This window comes from Sorghum bicolor, chromosome 9 (assembly GCF_000003195.3).
Source record: "Sorghum bicolor cultivar BTx623 chromosome 9, Sorghum_bicolor_NCBIv3, whole genome shotgun sequence".
Taxonomy (NCBI): Eukaryota; Viridiplantae; Streptophyta; class Magnoliopsida; order Poales; family Poaceae; genus Sorghum; species Sorghum bicolor.
The window spans coordinates 14,174,713-14,196,096 of NC_012878.2; the positions used below are offsets into that span (position 1 = coordinate 14,174,713).

Here is a 21,384-nt window from a genome sequence, read left to right on the forward strand (position 1 = left end):
GAGGAACAGAACCGCCCCGCCCCGACCACCGAGGACAGGGTAGCGGGGAAAAGGCCACTAGTGGTGGATTCGTCCCCCGCGGAGGCGCTGCCAGCGGAGAGCAGCCAAGCTCCAAAGCGTCGTCGGCTCGTCAGGATCGCCGATGACGACGACGAGGAAGAGGAGGCCGCGCCCTCTTTAGTCCAAAGGTCGAGCAGTCGTCCGGACGTTGCGCCGATCACTGGCGACCGGGCGACTAGTGACCCCCCTGCCCCTCACACCGAGCCGACGCGTCTTGGGGTGACAGAGGCGGCAGCGGCGACCGGTAGGACCAGGAGGAGGGTTTTTACAGCGACGCATAGGCGCTCCGATCTGTAAGTAGAACAACCTCGCCTTGACACTTCCTCCTATCATTATTATTGTTTTTGTGTTTGTTACTGCAGCTTTTGACATTGATAAAATGCCATATTTTTGTTAGTGCGGCGTCTGACGTTTATCCCGACAACGTCGCTGGCCAGAAGACGGCTGAGCCGGCAGTTGTCGTTGAAGACGCCGCGCCGCAGACCACCCAGGAGGGAACCGAGGGGCACCCCACAGTGGTGGTCGGGGCTGAGACTGCTGAGGAGCACCCAGCTCCAGCGAAGACCAGAGCAGGCACCACTGTGGGGAATGAAGAGACTGCGAGGACACCTCCCCCGAACAGTGTTGCAGAGGAGGAAGACAAGGCTCCGACTCTCCCGCCTGCTGAAGAAAGGAGGGTCCCCACTCCACCCCGAGCAGAGACCTCTTCGCCAAAGGGCTCCCCTGGCCATGGTAAAGGTCCAGTGATACCTGTGACCACGGCTGGGGGAAGCACAGGGGGCGAGGAGACTCAAGCGGCCTCCGACGACGAAGTTGAAGAAATCCAGGGTCGCCCCCATGATGGTCGCCAGCACGTTTATGTGTGGCGCCAACGTGGGGACCATTTCATTGGTCATGAGGAGCTCGCAGAGACGGAGGAGGCCGCGAGGGTGGAGCGCACAACAAAGCGGCTCGTTGATGAGGTTAAGGTAAGCGGTCTTGCGTTCTGCTCGAAATGTAGATGCTCTGTCGCTTACTTCAATGTGTAATTTTTTTAGGGCGCGATGAAAACGGCGAAGTACCGGAACAGGTGCTTCGACCAGATTGAAGGGATCGTGGCCGAGAACAAGGCCCTGTTCGCAGAAGTAGACCATCTTTGGTCGGAGGTCGAGGAGAAGACGGCCAAGATGGGTGCTCAGGAAGAGCGCCTGCTCGATCTCAATCGGCGGTTGGCCGACAAGGATCGGGAAAGGAAAGGTCAGTCATGTATTCCGAGCAGTTGTATATAACCGCGTAGTCATTTTTGTTGATCGGAAATTGCTCCTGCGAACTTGGAGGAGGTTGCGCGCCTCCGCCAAGAAAAGGAGAGGCTCGACCAGGAGCGTGCCGGCGCGCTAGAGGCTGGGCGCCGAGCTGGTGTGGAATTAAGCAACAAGAGCCGGGAGTTGGCTGGTGAGAACTGTGTTACCCTATTTTTTGAGTACTCAATCGTTCCTATTCTTGTGTGTACACTGACGTCCTGCTTGGTTCCCAGTGCTCAAAGTAAATATCAAGAAGCACCTCGACGAGCTGACCAAGGACCGGGACTCCTGGAAGGCCAACTGCATCAAGCTCTGGAAAGGAGTGGCCCTAGTTCTTGACTTGATCAGCCCCGAGCTCCCTGAAGACTAGCCCCACGCGCCGAAACTGACCCCGGTCGAGAAGGCGCAGCGAGCGTGGGACTGGCTTCAGCAGTTTGTCAAGGACGCCGGGGAATTCGTCGGTGCACACGTCCTCAGCATGGTGCGCGCCCACTACCCTTTGGTCGACTTATCCCGACTGGAGAGGGGGTACCCCAAGGAGGTTGGTCCGCAGGAGGCAGACGACCTTCGTGTTGGTCTGCTTGATCTGTCGTCGACAGTGATCGGCGACATCAACCTCTACGGGACAGCAACTCCCCCTGACCAGCCTGGGTCAGATAGGTCGGCCAGGGAGTTATCGGGGGCGTCCATTGCCGGAGATGGGCGGTCGACGACTGCGGTCTCGACCAGCCAGACGCCGGTAGCCCCGACCCATTCGACTGGGCGGCAAGGCCGTGCGGGTGATCAGCCCGAGCGGTAGGCCTGTAGAGTAGTCTGTAGGAGTAGACTAGGGACCGCCCGGAGGGGTGTTTATTGTAAACTTTGTAAATAAAGTTTGTAATAAAGATTAATTTATCGTAACCATGGTTTTTTAGCGCTGTAATGTTGTCTGAGTGATGTGTCACTGAGTTGGGTTTGTAACCCTTAAGGACCTTTGTCCTAAAAGGAGATTGTTGCACTTGTCGAGAGTTCTGCATATAAAAGAGGTATAAAGCAAGAGAGAAAAATTTTATTACTGCTGATCGTAAAAGTTTTACAAAAGAGGTGTAATGGAACTTATGGATAAAAACGGCGCAGTTTGTCTATGTGCGAAGAGTTAGGCAGGCGTGTTCCGTCTGGGTACGCCAGTCTGTAAGAAGTAGGGCGTGTGACTTCCACGACCACAAAGGTCCTTCCCAAGGTGTGGATAACTTGTGCGTTCCTTCTTGGCTTGTTTTCCACTTGAGTACCAGATCACCAACCACGAAGGAACGGTCTTTGACGTTCCTGTTGTGATACCGCCTAATGGCTTCGAGGTACTTTGTTTGTTCAAAGGCATGAGATTAGGCACCTTTCTTCTGTGCAGTTGATTTCAAGCTCTCTGGCGAGGTCAGCCGAAGACTGGTCAAAATTTTCGACTCTTGGAGATCCAAAGGTCACGTCGGCCGGAAGCACTGCTTCGGTGCCATAAAGCATGAAGTAGGGTGATACACCCGTGTTGCGACTGGCCTGTGTTCGGAGACCCTAGACCATGGGCGGCAGCTCCTTCATCCATCATCCTAGTGCTCTGTTGTTCTCGGTGTACAGCCTTTTCTTTAGAGCATCAATAATCATTCCATTCGCTCGCTCTACTTGACCGTTGGCGCTGGGTGGGCTACCGACACGTACTTTATGACTATGCCCCTGTCATCGCAGAAGTCCCAAAATGTAGTGCCGGTGAACTGAGTGCCCAGGTCAGTGATTATGCTATTGGGGATCCTGAATCTATGTTTAGTTTGATTGAGGAACTCCACAGCCTTCTTGGAGGTTGCTTTGACCAGTGGCATGTACTCGATCCACTTCGAGAATTTGTCGATTAGTACGAAGACGAACTTGAAGTTGCCGGGGGCCGGCTTAAATGGCCCGATGATGTCAAGACCCCAACAGGCGAAAGGCCAGGACGACGGAATAGTTTGGATCTCGTGAGCAGGCACGTTGGTCCTCTTGGCGAAGAACTGGCATCCTTCACAGTGTCGGACCAGTTTCTTGGCGTCGGCGACCGCGGTTGGCCAGTAAAAACCTGCTCGGAAGGCCTTCCCGACTAGTGTTCTGGAGGCAGCGTGGTTGCCGCATGACCCGGCATGTATGTCGTCTAAGAGCTTGATGCCATCGTCTTGGGATATGCATTTGAGCAACACTTCGGAGCTTGCATTCTTTCGCATAAGTTTACCATCAACCAGTATGTAATTCTTAGACCGCCGGATGAGGCGCTCATTCTCCATTTTATCTTGAAAACCCGATCCATCCGATATATACTTAATGAAGGGAGTACGCCAATCATGGCTGCCGATTGTCGGTATGGTATCGTCTATGAGCATTGCCTCATTGGGTTGCTTTTCGACTGGGTCTGTTCCGACGCTTGGCGCATGGATGTCTTGAACAAAAATGCCTTGCGGAATCTGGGCCCGAGATGACCCTATCTTTGACAACGCATTAGCTGCCTGGTTCCTATCCCGGACCACGTGGATGCATTCTATGCCGTAGAAATTGGATTCCCATTTCCGAATTTCTTTGCAGGAGAGGTCCATCTTTTCGTGGGTTGTGTCTCATTCCTTGTTGAGCTGGTTTATGACCAGGGCAAAGTCGCCGTGGATGCGGAGGCGCTTGACTCCCAATTCGACGGCCAGTCATATGCCGTGCAAGCATGCTTCGTATTCGGCGACGTTGTTTGACGCCGGAAAGAGGATCCTAAGGACGTAGCGTAGTTTGTCCTTGTTAGGCAAAACGAAGAGTATTCCGGCGCTGGCGCTATTGATGTTTAGGGACCCGTCAAAGAACATTGACCAGTGGTCGGAAGTGTCCAACGGCGGGGGCTCATTGAGGTCCGTCCATTCTGCGATGAAGTCGACCAGGGCCTGGGACTTGACGGTAGTGCGGCTCTGGAAATCCAGGGAGAATGGGCATAATTCCATTGCCCATTTTACAATTCTGCCGTTGCGTCCTTGTTGCGCAAAATATCCCCCAGAGGGAAGCTAGTGGTTACCAAGACCCGATGACCATCGAAGTAATGCTTCAGCTTTCTTGAAGTTATTAAGATGACGTAGATGAGCTTTTGTATCTGAGGGTACCTGGTCTTGGACTCATTTAAGACTTCGCTTATGAAGTAGACGGGTCTCTGGACTTTGTATACGTGGCGTGGCTCGTCCCGCTCAACCACCATTGCCGTGGAGACAACCCTATCGGTTGCTGCTATGTAAAGGAGCAGGTCCTCGTTGGGTTGAGGTGTTGTGAGAACGGGTGGTGAGGTGACGAAAGTTTTGAGCTGGGTGAACGCAGCGTCAGCTTCCTCTGTCCAGGAGAATTTTTCCGCCGCCTTTAGGAGTTCGAAGAAGGGGAGACCTTTTTCTCCCAGTCTGGAGATAAAACGGCTGAGAGCAGCCATACAACCGGTGAGCTTTTGAATATCCTTGACGTTCTTAGGTGGTCGCATGTCAAGCACTGCCTTTACTTTTGAGGGGTTCGGTCGTATGCCGTCGCAGCGGACGACGTTGCCGAGTAGTAGTCCAGAAGGGACCCCAAAGATACACTTTTTGGGGTTAAGCTTCCACTTGTATTTATTTAGTGCCTTAAAGGTTCGATCTAGGTTCTCGATTAGAGTGCTCGCGTCCCTTGTTTTGACGACAACATCGTCTACGTAAGCCTCGACGAGGTCGTCACGAATCTCGTCGTGGAGGCATTGCTGAATGGCCCGTTGATAAGTAGCTCCAGCGTTTTTGAGTCCGAAGGACATGGTCGTGTAGCAATACGCACCGAAAGGGGTGATAAAAGATGTTTTGATCTGGTCGTCTTCCTTCAGTGTGATCTGGTGATAACCAGAGTAATAATCTAGAAAGGAGAGGAGTTCACATCCGGTCGTTGAGTTGACCACCTCATCGATGCGAGGAAGACCAAAAGGATCTTTAGGACAGTGTTTACTAAGATCAGTGTAATAAACGCACATTCTCCATTCGTTGTTCTTTTTTCTTACAAGAACCGGATTGGCGAGCCAATCGGGATGATACACTTCTTTAATCAATCCGGCTGCTAGCAGCCGTGTTATTTCTATCCTAATAGCCTCCTTTTTGTCATGAGCGAACCGTCGTAGCTTCTGCTTGATGGGTCTTGCGGTCTTCGAGACGTTTAAGGAGTGCTCGATCAGGTTTCATGGGACGCCGGGCATGTCTGCGGGTTTCCATGCGAACACGCTTACGTTATCCCTTAGAAACCTGACGAGCGCGTCTTCCTATTTAGGGTCTAGATTGGCCCCGATGAGGGCCGTCTTCTCGGGGCTGCCGTCGACCAGCTGTACTTCCTTGTGCTCTTTGGACTTTGAATGTTTCCTCGGAGTCTCCTGCTTGGGTAGTCGAAGCTGGTTGGGTGGGAACTGCGTAGCTTGGGCTACGGTTTCTGCCATGCGGATCGAGAGGTCGATTGCCTCAGTGACCCTAAAGCTTTCCTCCTCGCAGGTGTATGCGGTGTAGACATTGCCACTGACGGTTAGGACGCCCTTTTCTGTTGGCATCTTGAGGACCAGGTATGAGTAGTGCAGAACTGCCATGAACTTTGTCAGCGATGGTCGGCCCAGAATTGCATGGTAAGTGCCATCAAAGTCGGAGACCACAAAGTTGACGAACTCTGTTCGAAAGTGGTCGGGCGTTCTGACCTGGCAGGACTCCCCAGAATTGTGCGTCATACGGTTTCAGTTGCGCTGGGGTTATCTTGAGAGCGGGTAGGCTGTTGCGGAAAAGGATGTCAATGGAGCTGCCCCCGTCAACGAGCACGCGCTCAAATTTGACGCTGTTCATGTAAGGATCCAGGATCGGAGGGAAACGTCCTGGCTCCGGGATGGCGGCCCATTGGTCCTTCCTGTTGAAGGAGATCTCCCTATGCGACCAGGGAGGAAATTTTAGGTCAGCGACCAGACCGTCTGTGCTATCTACGTTGAGGCAGGCTCTCTTCAGGAGCTTTCTTTCTCGCTTGGATTCGATGGAAACTTTGCCTCCGAAGATGGAGTGGACCACGTCGGTGGGACTAATGTACTGGTGTCATGGGGTCCCTATCCTGGTCGTCGTCTTCGTCTTCGTGACCACGTCTGTCCTGCTTCCCATTTTTCTTGGTGGAATCATCTTGGGCGGCTCGCTGTGTGTAGATACTTTTTAGGACGCGGCATTCTTCTATCGTGTGATTTGACTTGGGATGAAGTTGGCACGGTCCTTTCAACGTCTTGTTGTAATCTTCCTGGTAGTCTCGCCGCCCATTAGGGCGCTTGACCGTGTTTACCTCGTGGTCATGGTCGCGAGGGCGCTTGCCCCTGGAGTCATTGCGGTTGTCACGCCGCCTATCCCAACCTTCTCTATGGTCACAGTTGTCAGTGCGATGATGGTTCCTGTAGTCAAGACGTCCGCGACTGTCGTCTCGTCGAGGAGGCTGGTCGGGGCCTCTCGCATCCTCTCGAATGAGCTTTTCTGCGTCGTCGGTGTCAGCGTAGTTTTTTGCCGTGGCGAGGAGCTCGACCATCATGGTCGGCCTTTTGCACAGTAGCTTGTTCCTCAGTGCTTCGTGGAAGCGTAGCCCTTTGATGAAAGCTGATATGGCCTCGTCGTGAGAAATTTTCAGAATTTTAAGATGCATATCTGAGAATCGTCGGATGTAATCACGCAGAGGCTCGTTTTTCCTGTCCCTTATTCTCTCGAGGTCGTACTTGTTCCCAGGCTGCTCGCAGGTAGCGATGAAATCGTTGATGAATGCCTGGCGCAGTTCTTCCCAAGAGTCGAAAGAGTCCTCAGGCAGGCCGAGGAGCCACTGATGACCAGCTTGGTCGAGGACAACTGGGAAGTAATTTGCCATGATGTGCTCATCTCCTGCTGCTGACCGAACCGCGATCTCATAGAGAGTGATCTAGTTTTCTGGGTTTTCCTTGCCGTCGTATTTTTTAAGCTTCTCGAGTTTAAAGTTGCGGGGCCATACGACTTGGCGAAGGTGTGAAGAAAACTGCCTTAGGCCGGGAGGGCCGTGCGCGGCATCGTACTCAATGCGCCGCAAGTTCTCGTGCACCGCTATTTCTGTGGCGCGCCTGTTGATGCGGTCCCGGGCGTCCTTGGGAGGGATGTTGTATCGTAGATCCCTGTTCTGGTTCACTTCCTGACCACGCCCACGCTTCTGCTCGCGGTAGCCGCCGGCGTCCCGACCAGAGTTGTCGCGCCCCACATCCCTCCTGTGGTTGTTAGGAGAGCGGCTACGGTGGCGCTCGCTGGGTTGAGGTGAAGTCCGGCTGCGATGAGTCTGGTCGGAAGAGACCTCTGTGTAGGAGATAGCTTGGACCCTTTTGAGTAAGGTGGCTGTCTGTCCCATCGCGGCGATCAGGTGTGCGCGTATACTGGATCGGATACCCTGGCACTCAGGAGTATCAGGGAGTCGGTCCAGGTTTGCCATAGCAACAGCCACGTTAGCACTTGGCGTTTTGTAGACTTGTTGATCTCCGACCATGTCGAAAGCGTCACTGAGGTTATGCGGCGCAAGTTGCCGTTCCTCGTCCGCGCGCCGCCGAGCGCGGTCGGCGTTGCGCTGTTCGCGGAGCAGCTTCTGCTGGTCTGTTTCTCAATCGACAACCGGTTCATCGTTGCTGACATTGAAGATAAGATCTCCTCGTCGAGGCGGAAAGACTGGGAAGCGAGAAAAACTCAGAGGATGCGGTGGTAAATCCAGGTCGTAATCTTCGTCCTCGGAGTTTATAACCTCGGTAGGGACGGACCCTGTGCTGGAGTTTGTACTGGAAGCCTGATCGTTTGGCAGTACTTGGATTGATACCATATTGACGTAATGGCGAGCTGCTCAGCTGCTCTGTCTCGGCGACCAGCCCGCTTTGTTAAAAGGGACTGGATATGCCGTGAGTAGTGATCGGCCGAGTTGTTTAGTCCGTAGGGAGAAATCTGGTCTGGATCTGCCTTGAGCTCAACGGACCGCCCCGTGGGGGTGGACGTTCTTGTTAGAGACGTCCCTAGCTGTTCGTGTGTGAAGACACGAGTTGGCCGGCAGGAGTCGAAAGAGTCTGTCGGCACGACCTGATCAGATCGGCGTGAGATCCCATCTACCAGTCGGGAAGCTTCGAGGAGCCTGAGATCGGCGCGATCAAGGGCTCGGAAAGGATCCGAGTCATCGACCTTCTTTCCCCTGTAACGAGGGAGCGGAGGCTGAGTGCTCGGTGTCGGTGTGATCGGAATCGACGCCGCTGTCGTCCCAGATCGGATCTGGGTTTCTTCTGAAGTCGTGGTCGTGAGGCCGTCGCCATGAGTCGTCCACGTGATCTGGCCGATGATGAACGTGAGGCCTTCAGGCATGGCCGCAGAAGCTGGAACGATGACCATCTTGTTCGTCGAGAGAGCTGTGCGCACACCCCCTACCTGGTGCGCCACTGTCGACGAAAGCTAGTCGGCAGTCTACCTTGGGGTATACCCACGGTAGTAGTTTATCGGTAGACGGTGCGCAAGCTACGAACTTGATGGTGACGCAAGACACGGACAAGCTTTTTATCTAGGTTCGGCCGCCGTGTGGGCGTAATACCTACGTCCTGCGTCTGGTTGTATTGATTTGTGTTGAGATAATAACGTGTCCTAGGGGGTCCCTTGCCCCTCCTTATTTAGTCCGGAGGGCAGGGTTACAGATCTGGAAACTAATCCTAGTCGGTTACAATTGCCATAGATAGCACGATATCAATTCCTATTCTAACCGACTAGAATCCGGCTTGATCTCCATGTCTTGTTTCCTTGCGTGAAACTCTGAGCAGTTGGATCAAGCCTCGAACTGTCTTCGTGATGGGCCAAGTCTCCTAGCCCAAGTCTAGCCGTAAGGGTATAGGGGTTCATACCCCCACAAGCCTCCTCAATAAATGTTACTCTCTATTTTTTTTATATTTTCATAGAGCAGAAAAAATATTTATTTTATATTTATGCCACCACAGTGAATGTACTTATGGGTTTTATACCACTCGTATACTCACATGGGGCTTACTATTTTTTTAACATTTTTATTTTCTTTTTAGGATAGTATGAACATGATTAACTAAACAAATTATTTTAAATAATTGAAAGGAAAAGGATAACTACCAAGTTTACCTCTTGGCAAGGCGTTCGGTGTTTTTAAGTCCTCCGAACGGGACTCTCCGTTTTCTCTTAGTTGTCCTGGGATTCGTTGGGTGGTGTAGTCGGTGCTTCCAGCAGCGCCTCCTCTTCATGTATAGTTATCTTCTCTCTCCACACCTGACTTAGTGCTACGGTCTCCTCAGGATAGTTCTGTTCAAGTTGTACGTTTTCAGACCTTACCACTTCTCCTTCGTAGTCCGCCCATCCGTCCTTGATGATTTGCCTCTTCTGGTTGCGGTTGTGTCGTCTTCTTCTTGTCCTGACCTGTTTAGAGTCTTCAACTATATAATTAGGGTCAGTAAAATAGCGGCGTACCTTCTCTGAGGGGAAGTGCATATGAACTTCTCCAGTTCCAATGTAGATGATTGCTTTAACGGTGCTGAGAAACGGTCTCCAAAGGATGATGGGTGGATCGTACTCATCTTCTCTCATGTCAATAATCTGAAAGTCTGTATGGACAAAATGATCGTCTATCTTGACAGGGACATCAGTTACTATACCTTCAACCTTTCGGAATGTCTCATCTGCCATGTGGAGCTGAATGTATGTCGGTTTTAGGGGCATGGTTCCGAACAGGAGCCGATAGGTGACTGCGGCCATTATGTTGACGCCCGATCCGGTGTCGCAAAATGTCTTGTAGAAGTTGTACCCATTGATGGAGCAGGGGATGCTTGGCATACCTGGGTCGTCCTTCTTGGTCAGAAATGGTGACTTAAGTCGATGATCTTGACCTTCATGAACTGTAGTGACCATCTTAACTGACTCGGTCCACACTTGCTTGTTCTTGTTTCTCCTGTTGGTCCTCTTCCTTGGTTCATGTCTGGATTGCTCTAGGATTTGTGTAGTCTTGTTCTTGAAGGAAAATGTCTCCTTCCTCCCTTTGATGTAGAAACTGATCTTGGCAGCACTAGCGTAGATGACAGCTCCCGAGGTGTTTAGGAATGGCCTCCCTAAGATGACGGGTGCCCTCTCATCATTACCGGTCTCTATCACCACGAAGTCTGCTGGGGCGTACAAGGTACCAACTCGGACACAGAGGTTCTTCAATATTCCCTTGGGGAAACTTAACGTCTGATCTGCAAACTGCAAACACATGGTTCTTTCTAATAAAGGATATGTAAAGAATTTTTCATAGAGTACTCTAGGCATAATGTTGACGCTAGAGCCAAAGTCACAGAGTGCTTCTGGGAAGTCCACCATGCCGATGGAGATCGAGATGACGCGGCGTCATGGATCGCCTCTCTTGACCGGCAGAAGGTTAGTAGTAACTTCAGTGATGGGGTTACTCCAGTAGCTACCTGTATCAAATATGTCTACAAGATTTGCAGATTCTAATCCTTCCGGTTGTGATGGTATATCGGGGTTAGTAGCAGGAACAACAGTAGCTATTTGATTTAACTGAGATTCAATCATTTTATTAAAGCTAATTTGATTCTTGATGGCAGTAGAGAAATTATTCATTGTATTATTTATATTTTCTAGCATTTTATCATTAGATGCCAATTTCTTAGATAAGTTATCCATTAGCTTTCCTTGATTAGACACTAACTCTCTCAGAGGTGGAAAATTATTATTATTGTTGTGAGAATTGTTACCATGATAATTACCTGAGTAGTTAGGCCTCTGTTGATTCCAACCTTGATTTTGTTGAGGACGGTTGTAGTTATTGTTGTTGTTGTTGTTGTTGATGTAGTTCACATCCTCAAGCATCTCAGGGCAGTGATTGCCTGAGTGTCCTGTATCTCCACACTCCTCACAAGTCATGTGAGAGTCGTAGATGTGCATGACTTCTTTCTTATCTCCAGCTCTATCATCGAGCTTCTTCATGAGCAGGTCTAGCTTAGCAGACAACATGTCTACTTCCTTGAGCTGATGCGTACCTCCACCTCTCTTGTGTGTCTGGGTCCTTTCTTCATTCCAGCTTTGGTTGGACGCCATCTTCTCCACAAGAGCTGTGGCTTGTGGTATGGTGAGTGATAGGAATGCTCCTCCAGCTGCAGCATCCATGGTTTCTCGGACACTGTTGCCGAGCCCATGATAAAACGTCGGCATCAGTAGCCAACTCTCCATTCCATGATGGGGACATTCTAGGATGTAGTCTTGGAAGTGCTCCCATGCTTCTGGAACGGATTCATCATGTTGTTGCTGAAAACTTGTAATTTTCCCACGGAGAGCATTGGTCTTGCCCATGGGAAAGAACTTAGCCAGAAAGTTCATGGAGCAGAGTGCCCACGTAGTATTCTTCTCCTTTGTAGCGTAGAACCACTGCTTCGCTCTCCCCAACAGTGAGAATGGAAAGAGGCAAAGTAGTATAGCATCTCTGGTGACTCCTGATATGGTGAATGTGCTGCAAATCTCCAGGAAGTGTTGGAGATGAGCACTAGCATCTTCGTGTGCCTTCCCACAGAATTGGTTGGATTGCACCATGTTGATAAGTCCAGGTTTGAGCTCAAAGTTGTCGTCGATCTCTGCAGCAGGTCCAGTATGGATGTTGTCCGTAGTGGGAGCTGAGAACTCGCGTATCGATTTATTCTCCATGACTTCGAACTCTGAAGACAAGTTCCGGGTGAAACTTCGGTGATCTTCTTGATTGGTTGAAGCTTCGTGCTGAAGTGTTGATGATCTCTTCTCGAGCTTGGCTCTTTTTTCTGAATAACGCTTCGGGATTGTCAACAAAATTTCCTGGAAGATGTCTTCTATTCATACATTACCCTGCATAAGATAAAATAGAAAAATATCAGGGTAAAACTGTATGAGAGAATTGATAATCTCAATCAGATTAGTAATGCGAATGATGACTCAAAATTCTATATTCATTCCTGATTAGTAATCAACCTTCCCCGGCAACGGCGTCAAAAATGCTTGTTGGGCATTCTTAACGTCACTACCAAAAGTAGACTTAGTTTTATAATTCTGATAACGGCGCCAAAAATGCCAAACCTATCCCTCATGCCACTTAAGCCAAGTTGTCATCCCCAGCATGACATGAAAGACGCGGTATTGAAATATGCAATTGCTCTTCTAAATAAATAATAAATGAGATCTGCAAGCGCACAGATTAATACCGATGTAGCATTTTAACCGGGAAGTATTCTAGGTATCGTTATTTATATTTTTACCACTAGAAAGGGATTAGTAATCATCAATGTTGATTATAGAATGGAATATAGGATTGAGTATCTATCATTGCATGTATAATTGAGAGCATTTATCTATCTTTTTCATACAGGGATAAGTGTCATATAAAAGATATATAAAGTATGAATGGTGACAAAGATAATTAATCTGATCAGCATAACTTAGCCACATAATAAATATGATAAGCACCTCAATTAGATATTCTAGCAAGTCATTAGCATGGAATTAGGACGAACTACAAGAATATTTCCTAAGTTATTCTCAACTACACAGTCTAGCATATCACAGTTAGTGCAATTATACTTGGCAATCATTACGAGACAGGACTACGCCCATGCATAGTAATATTATCAAGGTAAATGAGAAACATCGCAACCACTCCCCTGTAATAGTGTTGCTCTGCCAGCCCAATACACGAGAGGGGGACTATATAAGAATCAATGGAGCTGTCACTACCACGAACTACCCCACGATCTGGCATATAGGGTACAATCACAGATAAATACGGTATAGGCACCACGCCTACAAAATACTTATCATTTACCAACTGTACACATGGATAAATGCTATACGATCCTAAACATGTATATAATTCCAATCTAACTAAGCCAAGCATATAACTATGATAAACTATGAACAATATAATTGCGAATATAAACAAGTAGAGCAAAGTCATAATCAATATATTGAAGTAGAACAAAGTCATATTCATAATATTGAAGAACAAAGATGAACAATTGAAGAATAATAGAGAATTACCAAGAATCCTCTTGACAGATCCGGAAACCAATCGAAGATTGACTCCTTCTAGTTCTAATCCTATGTAGCTATGCTAATCTAGAAATCTAATTGATGTGGTGGCTCTAGGGCTTGATCAGAGGCTTCTTCTCCCTGATGAATAATGAATTAGGGTTGAGAGGTGCTCTCCTCCAGGGGCCAGGGGGTCTGCTTATATAGTCCTTCCTAGTGAATATGGGCCGTCGGATCAAACCGACATTGATTGAACGGTTATCCTTTATCCTTTAGGTCCGTGGAGCATGATCCGCGAAGTTGGCTATGATTGGTGGAAAGGCCAGGGCGGGCGCCCTAGGGGGGAGGTCGGGCACCCTGCCCCCGAGCCCGTCCGGTCTCCCGTTCGTTCCCGTGGCTTCTGGACTCTTCTAGATGTAGGATAATTGCGCGGCACGTTAATATCTCTATGTAAACCCGACGTGTGGGCCTTTCTTTCATAATTCCTGATAACCCCCTGCAGAAATAGACAAACACCAAAACTCGTAGAATTCTGTCAGATAAAACCCTAAGTCTGGATGTTAGTTGCATTTGGATCCTTTTCTCTGTTTATTTGATAATTAAATTTGATATTTAAGGACCGTCAACATTAACAACTTTGCATGCTTCTTATTTCTGAACAAATGTTTTAGGCGTGGAATTATTGGAGCATACCACATAACCTTGGCAGGGATTCTCTTCCTCGGACGTTCTTCATCCTCAACATCGCCAGGGTCATCCCACAAGATCTTGTACCGTGACGCATGGCAAATAGGACATTCATCTAATTTCTCGTGCCCGCCACGGTACAGGATGTAGTCATTAGGGCATGCATGTATCTTCTCGATTTGTAATCCCAAAGGGCAGACGATCTTTTTTGCTTCGTATGTAGTGGTGGGTAACTCATTAGGCTTCGGAAGCATTTTTTTTTTGAATCTTCAGTAATTTTCCAAATGCCTTGTCAGAAAAATACAATTCTCTGCCTTCCACTGTAACAACTCCAGTGTCGTGCCTAGCTTTTTCTGTCCCTCTTCGGCCGACAGGTAGAGTAGCTTCTTGTGATCCTCTAGCATTTGGTCAAATTTAGCCTTCTCCTTTGCACTTTCGCAATCTCTCTGTACATCGCGAATGACATCACCAAGAGCATCGTCATCATCAACGATACTGTTTCCTACATCCCCGTCTTCTTCACCTTCGTCCTCTACTGCGAAGTCGCAGTATTGAGCAAAAACATCGTCAGGGTACGCTTGCTCTTCTTCACCTACTTCCATCATAACCCCGGACTCTCCGTGTTTGGTCCAACAAATATAGTTTGACATGAAACCATTCGTGAACAAGTGCAAGTGAATTTCTCTTGAGTTTGAAAATTCCTTCAAATTCTTACACATGGCACATGGACAGCACATAAAACCATCCCGCTTATTTTGCTCTGCCACTCTGCGGAATTCTCGCACGCCCTCAATGAACTCATTGGAGCGGCGATCGGCATTGTACATCCAATGGCGTGCCATTATCTGCATTATCATGGAATTGTAATTTTTCTATTAGAAGCTATAATTTTATCACTAAAGAAACTTAATTTCAAGAATTTTTAAAGTGAAAAACAATTTATTTAACAATTACAACAAAAATTATATTATTAATATTTTAAAATAAGAACATGACCATATTAAAGTAAAAAATATCCTATAATATCTATAATAGAACTAAACATGATTTGTGTATACATAGTAGTAATGATTTGTGTATACTAGTTTTTAGCAGGCACACACTTAGCATCGTTCAAAAAAAATTCAAACATGAGAAGATGATAATTGGAGAGATAGCAACATGAAATAATTAAAATAGACATATGTTCAGTATGAAATTATATATGGCGGTGAGAAACATAGGAGGATGAAGCTAGTAACCTTTCAAACAAATCGACGACGGCGTAGAAGCGTTGAAATGGATCGATCGCGGGAGATGAGAGCAATAACAAGCAAGAACAATGGAAGAACAAAGCACCTCGAGCTCGGGCAGGGAGAGGAAGAAGGGAGGAGGGAGATCCAATTTATAGCGGGGAGGGTTTAGTCCCGGTTGGTGTTACCAACCGGGGCTAAACACCTACCTTTAACCTCGGTTGGTGCCAACGACCGGGACAAAAGGTTTAGTCCCGGTTAGTGTCACAAACCGTGGCTAAAGGTAGGTCATTAGTCCCGGTTTGTAACACACCGGGACTAAAGGTCCCTCTCCGACAGCGCCTGACACCGGAGCCATTGGGGAGGGACCGTTAGTCCTGGTTGGCTTTACCAACCGGGACTAAAGATCTCTTTTCGCGGGCGTCAAAAATGCCGGGACTAAAGCTCATTTGGCACATCGACGAAAGGTGTGTTCTCTAGTAGTGAGAGCTTCATTGTTGTTGAACCAACAACCATCAACAATAGTGGCAACAAAGAAAGAACAACAATAATATATCTTATACTCTTATAAAGCTAAACCCCACTAGAGATTTCTCTCAACCTGCAAGCTATCCACATCAACAATCCACTAAAACTTGCATTTATAGCCAACTAGCAAATGTAATTATGATAGTCATCTCTTCATCTACAAACATCCATTTAATTGTTCATATTGATGTGTCAAATCATTCAACAAAATTAATTTAAGATAATTTTATTCATATAACTATAAATATAAATAGTCTAATTTCTTTTTAAATTATTTGAAATTCCCGCAGCAACGCGCGGGGTATTCTGCTAGTTGTAAATATAGAGTAAAACATCAGTAGCAGATTGTAAATGTAGAATAGAGGGTAACAACATGGTAAATTGGTTTTATGTCGACTGGTTAGATGGATATCTTAATCGACCATGACATTCTCCTATAACTAAAACGGATGGTCTTACCGAGAAGGAACCCATTGCACATGCAATAATCTACATGACATTTCGATGCTAGAAGCCAGGAGAAAATCACTTTATAATTGACAAAAATAATATTCAAACCATTGTTGGTGCAAACTCAATCTCCTTTTAGAAACTAACAATTAACTAACAAATAGATCTAAATCTAGTCATTGATCCAAACTTAATCCCGACTAAAAAGAAAGTGGTAGACCATAAAATCAAGGCATGGGCACTAAACAAAGGTCGGATCTTGTTCGTCTACTAAATTCAACATATATAGGATGTTCAAAGATTTAATCTAAGTTCATTTACAATTACCTCGTCCACACAAAGAGAGATAGAAAAAAACCTAATTAATCAAGTAATCTAGTACTAAAACCTTCAAAAAAAAGTTAGGAATGGCATGTACTTATCTTCTAGAGTCTCCCTTCTTTAAAGAAATCAAAAGTAAAACCTCTCTCTTAGATTTGCAATTTTTGGGAAGTTGTTGGAGCTCACATTCTCCTTTCTCAACCTCTCTCTTAGATTTGTAATTTTTGGGAAGTTATTGGAGCTCGCACTTTCTCCTTTCTCGAGCTACAATTCTATGACGAGTAGAAAGAAGTATATGATATATACTATGCACTATTCTCAGATGCTACTCTAATTAGTTCTCAGCCATCTTTAAAAATGACCTTTATTTTCCTCAGAAAATACATCTCTTTTATTTTTTGGAATTCATTAAAACGGCTGACAGTTGAGCTACTTTTGCCGGAAAAACCATTTGGCGTCTCTACGAGTCAACACGGTTGGTGTGAGTATGGACCGTCAAATCGTGTTGGGCTGGGCCAAAACAACCATATCCTTGAGGAAAAAAAATGTATTCCGTACGTGTTTCTCAAAAAACTGTATTCCGTACCTCTAGCTAGTATAGTACTATATCTACTACGTATTCTCTCCGACCTATTAAAAATGTCGTTTTTAATTTTCAGATTTTTTGTTTTACTATTTATCTTATTTAACTTTTTTACACAAATAGTATAATAAATAAATCCATGTTAAAGTATTTTTATTGACAAAGCAAGTCATAACAAAATAATAATATTTACATAAAAAATTTGAAATAAGACAAACGATTAAACGAGAAGTCAAAGTCAGAAACAATACTTTCAAGGGACCGAGGGAGTTCTTGGGTTTGGCTTAGCACTTTCATTTGTTTTTTCTAATTATGGGCTAAGTAGGTTCAAAATATTTGTCTCATAAATTATAGACAAATTATTTAATTAGTTATTTTTTATCTATATTTAATGCTTCATGCATGTGTCTAAAGATTTGATGTGATGGAGAATCTTAAATATTTTTTAGATGGACACATGCATAGAACATTAAATATTGATAAAAAAACTAATTGTATAGTTTGCCTTCAATTTGCAAGACTAATATTTTGAACTTAGTTAGTTTATGATTAAACAATAATTACTAAATAAAAACGAAAGTGGTATAGTATACAAACACTTTTCATGTACTCAGGCCTTGTTTAGATCCGAAATTTTTTTGGATTTTGACAGTGTAGCATTTTTATTTTTATTTGATAAATATTGTCCAATCATCGAGTATTAAGTTTAAAAGATCCGTCATGCGATTTACAGACAAACTATATAATTAGTTTTTGTTTTCATCTATATTTAAGACTCCATACATGTACCGCAAGATTCGATATGATGAAAAATCTTGAAAAGTTTTTGGTTTTTGAGGTGAATAAACAAGACCTCAAGTGCTACGATAGAACATCTCCTTCCTGCATGCTGTGTTGCTTGTGCAGTGCAGTACGATACTCCAGTAGTGGAGTTCGTAGCAGCACACTCCACACTGAACACGCACGTACGGTAGGTGCAGGCTGCAGGAGGCGAGGAGGAAGCAGCTTCCCATGCGGCCGTAGGAAACCGAACCGGCCGTGCCGTACGTACGCGTGGGGGCGTGTCGCCATCCGGCGGATCCCACGGTCGGGGCCGTGTCGCCGCCGCGCCCGACACCCCACGCCCGCGCGTCCGCTCCGATCCCCGTCTCCCTCTTCTACACCTTCTCCCTTGGGTTGGGTGCGAGTGCGAGACGAGACGAGACGAGACGACGACCGCCGGCCGGTAGTCACAATGTCACATCCACCACGCCGGGTCGCCGGCCGGCACTGCGCGTGCTGGGCTGCCTGCATGGCTAGTCTAGCGACTTGGTGGGCGTGGTTGTGTGTGTGCGCGTCCAGGTGCGTGTACGTACACGCACTCGATCGTCGTCCTGGATCCATATGACGACACACCATGGACACGACTACGTGCGTGCTGCGCGTATATACACTACCGTACGGACCATAGAGTCGTATATCATGCATGTACCCCAGTGAGCCGACACGATTTCACGGAGAAGAATTTTAGGCCTTGTTTACTTCTCACAAAGTTTTGCCAAAATTTTTTAGAATTTTGCAGCACATGCATAGAATATTTAATATAGATAAAAACAAAAAGTAATTACACAATTTATCTGTAATTTTTAAGACAAATTTTTTAAACTTAATTTATCTATAATTAAATAATATTTATTAAATACAAACGAAACTCATACCTTTTGGTAACTGAACGAGGCCAGCAGCATGCTGCTGCAGGTACAAGAACCTGCACTGACTGTTGCACCTGTGAAAGGGCGATGCATGCATCTACACACGAATATTCTCCGTCCAGTTCTATATACTACTAGCTAGCTAGGCTTCTCTTTTTATTTTCCTTCTTTTTTTTGTCTGGTCTTTTTGGCACGCACGCACGCACGACTGCAGTTCAAGTTCAAGGTTGGAGACACTGGACAACCTTTTTCTGTGCCTTCGCACACCGGAATCCATCCTTCCATTCCATGCTATGCATGCAAGGGTACGGCGCACGCATGCATGGTGCGTGCAACATCATCATGCAACTGCCTCGTCTGCATAGTGGCTAACTGACTATCCGTCTGGTTCTGGCGTTACGTTCTCGCCAGAGAGATTCTTGTGCTTGACGTGCGCAACGTCCCCGAGATCGATGTATCACCGGCCGGCGTCTCACATTATCTGCATCTTTGGTAATTAATTTTTGTCTTGTGAGACGCATAAAGCATCTGCATGCTCTGTCTGGGTCAGTTTTAGGTTTTCGGAGTAACGCTAGCACACGTTTCATTTTGCATAGCTTTTTATATAAGAGTTTTGAGGCGGGTAATATTTTTGGCTCGCCACAGTTATTCAGGGTCGGCTGACAATTGTCAAGGTTAATAATTAACTGTGGCAAGCAGTTTAAAGTAATTTTCACGATTAATATCTATTAACCATGGCGAGCGTTGTAAGATAACCACCACGGTTAATAGTATTAACTGTGACGGTTGCTTATAATGCCCGTCACTATTAATAGCATTAACCGAGGCTGTTACATTACAATGCTCGTCTCGGTTAATGGTTTCAACAAAAAAATAATTTATAACTTTTTCATATGAATTCGAATAAAGATATCAAAATTGTAGCTCTCCACGAGATATACAACTTTGTAGTTGAAAAGTTTATTAAATGAAACTGTTTAGGGTCCAAAAAATATTATTTTAAGTGTACAGGTTTTGAAATTTAAAATTTTAAATTATCAAACAATCTCAGTTGTTGACATGTCCATACAAAAGTTATAGTTCTCGATAGAATCTACAACTTTATAGTTAAAAGGTTTTTAATTTAGGGCCTTGTTTAGTTCACAAAAAAATTTGCAAAATTTTTCAGATTCCCCGTCACATCGAATCTTTAGACGTATACATGAAGTATTAAATATAGACGAAAATAAAAACTAATTACACAGTTTGGTCGGAATTGATGAGACAAATCTTTTGAACCTAGTTAGTCCATGATTGGATAATATTTGTTAAATACAAACAAAATTGGTACAATTCATATTTTGCAAAATATTTTGCAAGTAAACAAGGCCTAGATATGTTTAGAGTCTCAAACATGTGTTCGAAGGTTATAGATTTTGAAATTTAAAATTTTGAATTCCTAAATGATCTCCAGTATTCACATAGTTAATACCAAAGTTCTAGTCGTCCACCTGATCTATATGTTTAATATTTATAAGTTTTGATTTAAAGTCACCTAGAGTCTTAAATATGTGTTTGAAATTCACAAATTTTAAGGCTCAATTTTTTGAATTTTTCAAACTATCTCTGATGCCTATATATCATATACTAAAGTTGTAACACTCGACAAAATTTAAACTTTTGTAGTTAAAGGTTTTTTATTTGAGTTTATTTAGCAGCCAAAATACCTAATGTAAGATTACAAAATATTGATATAAAAAGAAAGCGTATTATATACGTGCACAAATGATTGTGTGATGTAATGGTAGAGGATGATATTATTGAGCAAGAGGTCTTAGGTTTAACTCTTCAAAGTTACAAGTTTTTAGTTTTTTGGGTTTTTCGCGAACATCAACCGCGACGGGCATTTTAAGCATGGGCGGATACACCGGGTATTCCTGGTATTCCCAGGAATACCCAACTTTTTTATACACTAAGTATATATAGGTATATTTATACATATGTATATCAAATATATTAGCATGTTTATATTTAGCAAATAAAATTTCTCTCTTATTATTTTTAATCTATCCTTGTATTCATTTTTTCACACATTTTATATTAGCTCGATTACTGAAATTATTTTACTTTATTGTTTCTGCAAATGAGAATCTAATTATTTATCTTCAGACCACATATATATTGACTCATGCCACCAAATATTAGTACAAATAATATCTTATTTCTAAACTCTTTTCCAAGATAAATCGAAATATGCACGTAGCAGCATGTATAATAAAAGTATTTTTTTCATGTGAGTGAACGAGACATGAGTAGGAGACAATACTATAATCCTCATTCCTAAATCTCTAACCCTAGCTGAGCCGGCATGACGTGGTGGCAGCACTGCTGGTTCCCAGTGTCCTAAGCTCCTGGCATCGCGGGACGTGCAGCGTGCGCGTGGCCTCTATCTCTATGCTATGCCTACATGGCGACCGACGAGGGCGCACGTCGGTTATGAGGTTAGAGGCA

General features: G+C 45.5%; 1 protein-coding gene across 1 annotated transcript in view; it reads left to right on the forward strand.

The window, feature by feature from the left end:
* LOC110430404 overlaps positions 1–19,390 on the forward strand; it is a 30,575-nt gene extending 11,185 nt beyond the window's left edge. Inside the window, exons 3-6 of the mRNA XM_021448070.1 lie at positions 458–914; positions 1,380–1,491; positions 18,110–18,173; positions 19,306–19,390. Coding sequence (XP_021303745.1) covers positions 458–914; positions 1,380–1,491; positions 18,110–18,173; positions 19,306–19,390 — 718 coding nt within the window. The remainder of the gene's footprint in view (positions 1–457; positions 915–1,379; positions 1,492–18,109; positions 18,174–19,305) is intronic.